Here is an 11,514-nt window from a genome sequence, read left to right as displayed (position 1 = left end):
ATTATTCAAGTTTGTTGTTTCAAAAGAATACACGTGGATCACCAGATAACTTGTTGATGTTAAAGACAGTACAATTCATTAAGGCAAATCTGTGACTTCAATATCTTAGAAGATGCAAAGCATCAGAGGTGACTAACAGAGATCATCTCGTTCAATTATGCTTCATCCTCACGGTGTTCACAATGGGAAACAGGTGACCATGGGGTGTTTGATTTTTGAAAAATCATTAGTGAAAATTATTAGGGGTCAAACCCCTTTCATTCTCCTGCATAAGTCACAGTTAAACTTGTCCTTCACCCTCACTTTTCCCATACATCCTAAGAGCAGGCACTATAATTCAGAATCTTCCCGATACAAGAATTGATGTGGATTTCATGGTGACTGGGGACTAACCTCAAAAACACTTCTTCCACCGTGGATAGATATTCTTCCTCCTGTGTCTAACTAATCTTTGCCACCATGCTCATCATCTCCCACACTGTACCCAAGGGTAGGTAAGGCCAGGAAAAAAAAAAAACAAAAAACCTGCATTCTTTCATTTAGAGGTGGCTTTCCAAGCTTGCAGCATTTACTCTGAGAATAGTGGGGTATTCTTCATTAATTCCTTTGGAATCAGTGCATTTTAATTACACATAAGAGGACTTCATTGTGATATGTTCATACATGCACATGAATGGTTAAATTTCACTCTGCTGTTCTTCCCCTTTCCCACTCCTTCTCCCTCCCCCTTTCCCCCTCTCCTTTACTCTACTGATCTCCCTTCTATTATGAGATTCTTCCTCTTTTAAAAAAAAGATTCTTTATTACTCTCTGGCTTCTACATATAAGACAAAATATCTGACCCCTGATTTTCTGAGTCTGGCTCATTTCATTTAGCATGATGTTATCTAGTTCCATCCATTTACTAGCAAAGGACATAATTTCATTCTTTATGGCTGGGTAAAATTCCATTGTGTATATATTCCACATGTTCTTTTTCTAGTCATCAAATGATGGACAGCTAGGCTGGTTCCATAACTTGGCTCTTGTGAATTATGCTGCTATAAAAAAATGGGTATGCACGTATCACTACAGTCTGTTGCTTTTAGTTCTTTTGGATAAATACCGAGGAGTGAGATAGCTGGGTCATGTGGTGGTTCCATTCCTAGTCTTTTTGAGGAATCTCCATACTGCTTTCCAGAGTGGTTGTACCAATCTGCAGTCCCACCAACAACGTGTGAGTATGTCTTTTCCCCACATCCTTGCCAGCAATTATTATTTGTATTCTTGATGACTGTCATTCTTACAGAAGAGAGATGAAATCTGTGTAGTTTTGTTTTGCATTTTCCTGATTGCCAAGATATTGAACATCTTCACATATTTTTTGGCCATTTGCAAAATATCTGCATTCTTAAAAGACTGTCTTTGCTCTATTAAACCAAAATATAACATACTGAGGATTCTAAATCACCACATTTCACTTAGAATTAGTGAAACTGACAACTCAAAATTCTTCGAAAATTACTGGAAACTGCTCTCTTCAAGGGATGCATATCAAAAGTTAGAAAAGCTTTCCTTAATCATTTCCCTGTTTTATAATACTTCTAACAGTGTGACTTACCGATTCCACTTGTGGTTTGAGATTTAAAATCCTAAGCTGTATATTTATGAATTTTAACCACAGCAGAATCATCCAAAAGTTGCTGATTTAGTGTCTAAATTTCTTCAATATTTAACATGTCTGTGAATTGCTCCCTGAGTCATTTAAATCACACAGACCTGTGTTTGCAAAAGGAATGGAAGTGCAGTTGCTGGGCTGGGAGTCTTTCTCAGAAAGGAAGAGTACAAAAATAACTAGAGAGCAGATATGCGAGGGAGTCTTTTTTAAAAAAAAATATGGAAGACACTTCAACAGAAGAATTATGAAACTCTCTTCAAGAGGATAAAAAAGAATTTAATGGAGAAGGGAATGGCCAGTGTCCATTAAAGAATAAGAATATGATCAAGAACTCAGGAAAAAAACTAAAAAGAACATTATCTGCATTTGAAAATGCCTTGATTTAATGAAGCCATATCCAAATGAGGGGGTCTGAAGTTTTGAGGCATCAAAAGTGTCAGAGTAACATGCCAAGAAGCATACAGAGCCATTTCTAAGCATCTGTGCTTTGAGGTCACACCAAGAATTCCAATGCTAGCTCTCCTATTTAGAGATGTAACCTTGGGCCAACTAAACAATGTCTCCTAACCTCAGTGTCCTCATCTGTAAAATGGGGATATCATCTGCACTTGTCACTATAGGACTGTTGTGAAAATAAGATTTGAATGAGATTCAGTGGGCAGAATAAGCATTCTGTATAAGCTCTATAAATCTCTATTTTTGGAAATAACAATCGACACTGCCCTTACGACATTCAAAGTAATTCACTTTAAAAAATGTGTTACCTCTCATCAAGAATGCACCTCCCACATCAACTGAAGAAAATCAATTATTCCATGAGTTAAAATTCAAACATTTTCTTTGCATATACTCACCCATATTACCAGTGAGTATCAGTTAGGAGAAACTCACATTGAAAGGGGAGAAAACCACATGTTTGGGGTTGTTGAGTATTTAACATGGTAATTAAACCAGTAGCTGGTAAATACAGCAGGAAAACCCTCAAAAGCAATTTCTGGTCTGAGACATCTACTCAAAAGATGTGGCAAGACAGTCAGAATTTGTGGCACCGTCAGAAGACTAGTGAACGGAAGTTCTAAAGCCCCAAAGGAGGAAAAGCAGTGCAGGACAGGCCGCACCCTGTGGATGCAGTTCTGAGTTAGGGAGGATTTTAACATGAGAACCATGAAAACACTGTCCAGAAGTTTGGAGAGCTCACACTTCCATTGCCATATATACTTTCCAAAGCAGGGATGGCCACTGAGGCTACGGGAAGTTAATATATGGACCACAGGATTCACAGTACAGCCTAAGTGAGACCCTAGGTATTATGATTTCTAATCCAGTAGTAAAATAAACACTGAAAAACAATACAGGAAGTATTTCATTATTTATCCTTTTAAAATGGATTTTAGTTGGGCATGGTGGTGTGTGCCTATAATCCCAGGCTCCGGAGGCTGAGGCAGGAGGATTGTGAGTTCAAAGCCAGCTTCAGCAACTTAGCGAGGCCCTAAGCAACTCAGTCAGATCTTTTGTCAAAACAAAAAAATAAAAAGGGCTGGGATGTGGCACATTGGTTAAGTGTCCCCTGGGTTCAAAGAAAAAGGGATTTCAATTGCACAGTTACCCAACAACTATACTTGTCCAATGAATCAGGCTCCCAGAAACTTCCCAGTGGTCAGCATATATTCGAGATGATACAAGAGTATATGCATACAAGCCTGTGCACACTATTGTGCAAATCTAGTAGATTGGACAAAACAGCTTATCCCAGGTGATGAAGCCCAATTCCCGTCTGCTTCTGTCCTCACAAGGCAAGAAGGCAATTCCACCCACCAGTGTTGAAGGTTCATGGACAGGAACAAGTGGTAGCACAAAACCCAGCTCCATCTGTGTGGCAGGCATGTAGCAGCCACAGAATGATCCTGTAGGTGCAAGACTTTTCTGTTCTTCTTGTACTGTGACAAGTTTTAGTAAGAAGAATTGACCAGAATGGATGGAAAACCCAGGCAATCCCAGCAATATTGAAGGATTGACCATTTATAGACACACAAAAGGCCAATTAAGCTCCCAATCCTAATCACACCTACTGATACTCTGCAAACAAACAGGGTATACTCTTTAGACCCTCAGAGAATGACCTCTAAGCTTCTCAGCTCTGGCCTGTAAGAACCTGAAGGAAATTTGGCTGATACCCAATCATGCACGCATGCGTCCATCAAATAGAGTGCCTAACTGTGCCGGGTAGTCCAGCACTGGGAATCCATCCTCCTGTCCTTACAGAGCTCTCATTGTAGCGGGAAGGGACAGCACACTTAAAATCTCCTCCTGGGTGGAAGTGTACACAGATGAGGCAGATGAGCAGGATCAGGGAGCTGTGGGTGGGGAGGAGGGTGGCATCAGAATAAACGCACTGCCTCCGTCTACAAAGCAGTAATAAATGTCAGGAGGATAGATGGATAAGACATCTGAATAGATGTATAATGAAACTCCGCATCAGAAAGTTTCAAGCTGGCAAAAAGGAAAAGATGCCACACAGAACATGGTGGGTGAGATCTCCAAATCCCACATCCTATTTATAACCACTAACCCACTGCTGAACTTTTAAATGTCTCTGGCATTTGCTAGGACTCATGCTCCACCAATCCTCCTCCCAACACTAGCCAAGCGCTTTATCCTGAGGACAAATGAAATACGCACCAGACCGATAACATATCCCTGGACTCCCACATCACATCTCCAGAACCAAAACATCCCATATGAAGATACATTATTTTCAGATTTAGGAATCTCAGGCAAGAACTCGCCTTTAAAAAACGTTATCACAAATCGTGATAAAAAATGGAAGCACAAATTGCCCATCCAAATGAAACTTAGTCCAAGTAGATGACAAATGTGATTTTTCATGTGAATTTGCATTTCCCTCTGTTACTTTCTTTCCTACCTGTGCCTCTGTACTTAATATTACCTCATGGTTATGCATTCCTCTAAAGAGGAATTTATTACTTTGTAAATATGCAAAGGAGGAAAGATTTCATTAATTATCCTTATTTAAGGATCTCTGACCGCACAAGCTTTAAAAGGTCATAAAAATAATATTTTGTCAGGCTATTGCATAAAACTGAGAACAAAAGAGAATACAGTCCCTTGGAAGTAAGTGCAGTGTCCTACTTACCCGGAATAGGAATAATAGGAATACTTTCATTGGGGACCACCCGAGGTGAACTGCTATCTTCCACATAGAAATGAGCGGTCTGGAAACATTTTCTGTGGGGAAAACAGAAAAACAGATCAACAGTGCAACCGAAGAAACATTCTGAGTTCATTTTTCAATTTTCTCATAGATTTCCCCAGCTTCCCGCATCACATAGCACTGGGGGCAGACCCATGGAAAAGTTACAAGACACCAGCAGCACAACATTCAGCGGATTGGAGCTGATAAATATACATTTTATATTATAGCCACATCCAGCCCAAGAGTAAAAGTGGAAGGAGTTGGTACCCTACCACTCCAATATGTGAAAACTTGGCTTGGACAGAGTTTATTCACTGCACAAACCACCAGGATCACTCCCAGGTTATTTCTACATTTGACCTGTTCTAAACCTCTAGCATCAAGTTCAAAACCACACCTCAGGCTGCCCTCTATACAGTAGTCCAACTCCACAAGAGCACCACATTGTTTGTGCTAAGGCAAAGCTCTTGAAGCCTCAGACAGCTCTTTAAAGGGGTCACAGGGCTTCTAAGGGGCAGACATGCCCAAATCAGAGGCCCTTCCTAGACAGCGGCTAAGACAAGGGTCTGAAGCCCTCCAGTGTCCTCTGCTTGTTTTCCTTTTTTACCTGTACTTCAAGCAAAGCAGGGAGCACACGCTGGTCATCACAGGACAGGCAGCGAACAGAAAAGCCATCAGCAGCTCACTCAGCCTCTGCCCACCGATGCTGGCTGGCCCTCAGCCTCCCAGCATCCGCGTCACTGCTCACTGCGGCCCTAATGAGCTGCCGGAAGCACAGGCTGAATATTTAATGAGGCTGCTCAGCGTGAATGGCTATTGTGACCAGAGAAGGGTCCCTGTTCATCTGGCGGAGGGGCTTTACAATAGCTGGCCCTACTGCTGGGTCTTTTAGCCAGGCAGGCGGCATCCTTCTGGTGCTCTGTGTCACTGGGATCTGTCCCACTCCTCTGGCGTCTCACACCAAGCAACATTTACACACACTATAGTTATCTTTTTTTCTTTTCTTTCTTTCTTCTTTTTTTTTTTTTTTCCTCTGTATTGGATCCAAATTTCAACTACTAGAGTAAGTCAACTTTTCCTTGGGGTATCTTTGCTTATCTAATCAAAAGCATCCTGGGGTGATTCTGTGGATATACTGTATTTCTACAAAGTGGAAGAAGGGAGTTAGAAGGTTAGAAGAAAAAAAAAAAAAAAAATCAGGCAACTCTATACAGCAAAATCTCCGTGGGAACAGAGAGCTCATACAGATTTTCTATCTCCACTTTCTACCGGGGCTATTGTAACCACTTCCAACTAGAAAGGATCACACGTGACAATATAATATACTTTTCTGAAGTGGTGGCTATTTTTTGATGGAAAGTAGCTTGAACCAACTGTACATGGGGGTACTCTTCTAGAGGCAAACTGGAGTGCTCCTCTATCCCATTAGGAGGTCCTGAACATAAACGACACCAACTCTTGGCACGCGTCATGCAGGACTACTCTTACAGCTGAGGAAAAATGATTTCTTCCACGAATTTCTTGGCATTTGTAATATACACACTAAGATAAGAGTTCATCTCTCTTATTTGCCTTTACTTAAATGTGTCGTTAACATTAGCCAGACTTAAGCTACACAGGTATGAAATGCCGGATATCACAGGACTCTGGTGCTAACCACATCTGTTAAATGTGTAATGATGGAAATCCGTGTCAAAAACATCATTCTGACGTTTGAAGTAATAGCTTCTGTTTCTAAATTATCAGTTTTTTATAAAATGTTTCCATTCTGCCTTGCTCCCCTCCCTAGTGAGCAGATTTCCAGAACGTGCCACTGAAGTTACAACACAGGCCATGGACACAGGGAGCTGGAACTGCAAGTACCTGGGGTCACGCTAAGGAAAATCTGCTTTTGCTGAGTAAAAGCCTTGCCACTCAAGTATTCGGTAGCCCCCAAAAGTGCTCTAAGTCACTGGAATAGGGGGTACACAATTTACCAGGCCAGACTCCAGCAAACAGAACAAACAAGTAAACAACAGAAATAACTTCTATTGCTTATTCAGTTCCTAAAACACAAAGTGATTAGTGAGTAGAGTCATGGCAGGCCAAGTCATGATTAAAGTCCTGCAACTTTGGAATGACATACTGTATAGTAGCTTTGTTTTTTTCTGGAAAACAGAAAAGGCAGATAGTCCAGCCAGTCTCTCAGTTACATGTGGAACGAAAGGATCCACATTATCTTTGGAAGAAAAAAAAAAAAAAAAAAAAAAAGAGTGTGTACTGAAGCAAATCACACGCCAGTGCCCCATGTGTTGCTGTTTATAATGGATTTTCCCTGGAGCAAAATAACTGTGATTGCCAGAGAAAAAGCACACAACTGCGGATGAGGGTCAGAAACCCGGGGACAAAGCTCTGTACATCTGCACCTTGCTGCATGTCACATGCTTTCCTCCCATAAAAAGATGTGGGTGGGCAGCTCGCTGCAGAACTTGGCGGGTGAGGGCTTCCCTTAGAATGAAGGCTTCAACGCATTCAGAACATGCTCATTCAGTGTCCACCGCACCACATCGGATGTGCAGAGAACGTTCTATGGAGGTGAAAGAAGGGACCCTGTGAGGAGGTGGCATTGGAGCAGAGACCCGAGCGTGGAAGATGAGCTTCATGAAGTTACAGGGGAAGACGACTCTAGCAGATCCAGCTAGTGGAAGCACCTCAGACAGGGTGGGCCCAGAAAGGGAAAGGCAGCCAGAGAAGGCTGGAGAGGCGGGTGGGAGCCCATTGTGCAAGGGCCAGGAGACCCCAAAGGACCTTTGCTGCTCTTGAAGAGCAATGGAAGGCAAGGGAGAGCTTTCACCCATGGAGGGACACATTCTGGTTCATCTCTTTTAAAAATCTCATTTGGGCTGCTCTGTGAGGAATGGATTATTTGGCAGTAAGAATGGAACAAGGAGATCAATCAGAGGGCTGCTGTTGTAATGTCACCCAAATTCTGACAGATGGCTGTTTTCTGGTTTTTAAATTTTTGAATAACAAAGTGCCATCATACTATACACATCTCCTTGATAACAAATACAGCTGGCATCCTCACTGCTAATGTTTGCTTAATCTTTCACTTCATGGAGATACTACATTGTTGGTATTTAATTTATTGCTTAGGGGTCCGCTCTGGCCCCGGCACTGATGGGGGCTTTTCACTACCCCACAATACTGTGATGATCCCTTTGCATGTACCAATTCTCCATGGCAGGTTTCATATTCTAGAAAAGCAGCTGGACATTTCATTTTAATTTGCTCATTTCTGAGAAGTCCCACGGGGGTACGGGGGTGGAGAATTGTTTGTTGACCATCAGAAGTGTCTAGAGAAAATAAAAAGGGATTTTGGAGAACAGGAAAAATATCCACAAGTTGTAGTGCCTTTAAAACTTCCAACTTGTGACAAGTTCAAAGAGGGAGTACTATCTCCAATTGTGAATTCAGGGGAATGGAGATAGACTTTCTGAAAGGACTCCAGTGTGCCACTGGGCACACAATTTCAGTTTTCTATCTAGATCCAATTCTCTTTCAACCAACTTACCCCTAAAAGTTCCTCCTCAAATGAAACAGGCTCCGAGGATCACCAAGAGCGATGGCCTAAAATGATTCTCACACTTCACAGTGAGTATGTTGATGCAGATATCATCAAAAGGGAAAACGGTGGGCCTGAGGATATGGCTGAGTGGGAAAGTGCTAGCCTGGCATGCATGAGGCCTTGTGGTAGGAATGTGCCTGGATGCATGAGTCTACCTTCTAAAAGTCTTCTAAAAAGCCCACAGGACATGGGAGGCTTATGGTCACGACATTTACTCCTAGACTACAATTCCTCAAAATAACTTTCTATCCTCTCAAATAAGGAAGATATTTAAGGATAGAGATCTTTCCAGAAACAACAAAAATTCTACTCTTAAGAAAGCAGAGTAGATCTTCATGAGAGTGCAGTAAGCATCCACCAAATTAGCTGTCAATTTCAAGTCCCAGAGCTCCACAATGAAGCACAAGCGCACATACACAAACACACACACACGACAGGCTCCAGTGTGTTTAATTGGCACTCTTGAGTAATCACACACTCACACATACATATACACACCTGCTCTGTTCCATAGTATTTTATAAGTAGTAATACATATTCCAGTTTGAGAGGCTTATCCTTCAAAACAATAAAGATAGCTGGAGGATCTCATGACTTAGTGTCCTCCCCCATTTCCTTCCAGAAACCTGACACGTTAAGGCATTAACACCCAGAATGACCAGATTTCTACATAACAACCTGCCTTTCTGCTCTTTGTTTTTCCAGGACCTATTTAGACAGCTTCTGATACGGGTTAACCATTTTCTTAGGACTTATCTCTTAAATCTCTTTTTGCCCTTCTGACCAAGACTTTATAGAAGCAAGATGCTGACACTCAGTCCAGAAAGGTCTTGAATTCCACTCGGCTTTCCTGTTTATGACAAAGGGTACTCCAAGAGCAGGCATCCCAAACTACTTTGATGACAGGGGGCTTCCAAGGTCTACAGACTTCTGGGTCAACATGTTCATCCCCTTTGACAAGTGGGAGATGTCACACTGTCCCCATCCTGGGTCCCTGGCTTAACCTAACAACACTGTCCTTCCCAACACTGACTGCGGAGCCCAGTCTGGGAGGAGGATTCTAACCTGGTTTCCAGACTTGTGTGAAACTCAAGACTCACAAACAAATGAGCTTTTGACAGGGTTAGAAATCAAGTCACTATCTTCAAACTAAGCTCAATGGTTTGATAATCACATCAGGTTAGAAGGTGCTTGTTGGCACTGTGCAGCTCAAAATTCTAATTGCAGACTACAGTGGGCAGTTGGCCCCAGTGGCTGACGAATATTAATCAAGCAATCTTAACTGATCTATAGACTGTCATTTAAATTGACAGTGGCACGTCCCCTAATAATTCCATTTATTCTCATGCTGTCAAGAACAGAAATCACGTTCACATTTACTTGTGCAAATGGATAGGAGCCACTCAGACACAGAAAGTTGGAAACACTCATGTGCCTTCAAGGAAGATGATTGAGAACTATACTAAAAAGACACGAATTGATTCATCAGGGCAAAACATATAAGTGACAGTAGGAGGAGAAGCCTGTGAGTATCGTTGGGCTTTCCCTCAGACAGGAGTGTCTGCCTGAAGTGACTCTGGGGTTCTACTTGGAAAGGAGCCAATGGAAGTTCTAAGTTGAGATCTTTCATATACAACAACTCCCTCACTGTTGAGTTTCCTTTACTGCTTGTTAAGTGATTCAGCTTATACCACTCAGTTTACACTGGTAGTATCTTCCCAGGAAGGGATCTTCCAGAGAGACAAATTCAGAAATCAAAATATACTTCTGGTTGGCAGATTTTCCAAACCATAAAAGGGGACTTGAGATCTGACAAACGTGACTGTGCTTCACATCGGGGCTTCCCTGGAATTCCTGGGGCACGTGGTTGTCACAGCTTGGGTGAGTAGGGCTTCTCAGATAGGAGGAGGGGAGGAAAGGAAGAAAGGGAGAGGAGAAAAACAACGACATCATCTGAGGGATGGCGGTGTGGTTGGGGATGCAGATATTAAATGAGGAAACAAATGTTTCTAGATATTTTGGATTTCACTTGGGTAGAAGAAATGTGCTAGACAACTTCTGTTGTAGGTGGAAGTGACAAAAATCTGATTTCTGCAGTGAGAATTGTTTTGGATGATTCAGATTGCCTGCCATTAATGTCCTTGGGAAGGTGGGAGAAAATTAACAAATCAGACACAAAAGTGGTCTTGAGACAATGAACTGCCTTCTTTAAACATGAGCTTTGTCAACAGATCCTTGACAGATCCTACTGGTAGGAACAACTGAAGTCTAAGCAACACTTTCCAGGAGATAAGAGAGCAGAGGCAGCTTCTTAAGCCACATTTTGACAACAGGTACCTTAATAGGTCGGTTTCTGTACTGCAGCTGGCTTCAAGGAAGTGAGCCCTGCAAGGTACTTCCCAAGGTCCCCGGCAGTCACCTAGAAAAGATGGCTTGACGTCTGGGGCTTTGAGCAGCTGCCTCACCCTTTGGACCTGAGCCTGGAACATTCTGAACATCTGGACTGAGGCTAGAGGGACTCTCCATCCCATCTGCCCCTGTTCGAAGGGCACAGACACAGCCCCCACTGACTTAGGAATGTTAATGCTCATGCTGTGGTCCAACTCATTTTGGGAGAAGGTAGGAAATGAATTCTCATTTTATTTACTGCACATTATTCTTCAGTATTTATAATCCAAATGTTCTGGGAAAAGCCTTTTGGCAACTGCTATTTCATTAACATCATGATGGTCTGTGTTTTGCTGTAAAAGTGGTATTTTAAGGATTTATTAAGTTACCATGTGCCTCTTTACTCCACAGTCCCTTACTGTAGTACTGAAATATTTGGGATCACCTTGGGAAAACAAAAGGTTGCTTTGCACATCACACTATCTACCAGATTAAATTCCCAATGAGTTGAGAATTTATTATTAAAACTTAAACCCAGAAAAAGTACTTTAAAGGGCTGGGATTGCTGCTCAGTGCTAGATCCTTAGTACTTTTAAAAAAGTAAGCTCGGATTGGGGAGTTTCTAACTAACTCAAAATTTAGAAAATG

At 42.0% G+C, this 11,514-nt stretch overlaps 1 protein-coding gene across 1 annotated transcript in view; it reads right to left on the bottom strand.

Moving 5' to 3' along the window:
* Positions 1 to 11,514, bottom strand: part of Ptprg (protein tyrosine phosphatase receptor type G) — a 707,594-nt gene that overhangs the window by 45,696 nt on the left and 650,384 nt on the right. The window contains 1 exon segment of the mRNA XM_047532314.1: positions 4,812 to 4,903. Coding sequence (XP_047388270.1) covers positions 4,812 to 4,903 — 92 coding nt within the window.

The sequence above is a fragment of the Sciurus carolinensis genome, chromosome 17 (assembly GCF_902686445.1).
Source record: "Sciurus carolinensis chromosome 17, mSciCar1.2, whole genome shotgun sequence".
Taxonomy (NCBI): Eukaryota; Metazoa; Chordata; class Mammalia; order Rodentia; family Sciuridae; genus Sciurus; species Sciurus carolinensis.
The sequence above is the reverse complement of the archived record's forward strand: the minus strand, read 5'-3'. Positions and strand labels throughout refer to the sequence as shown.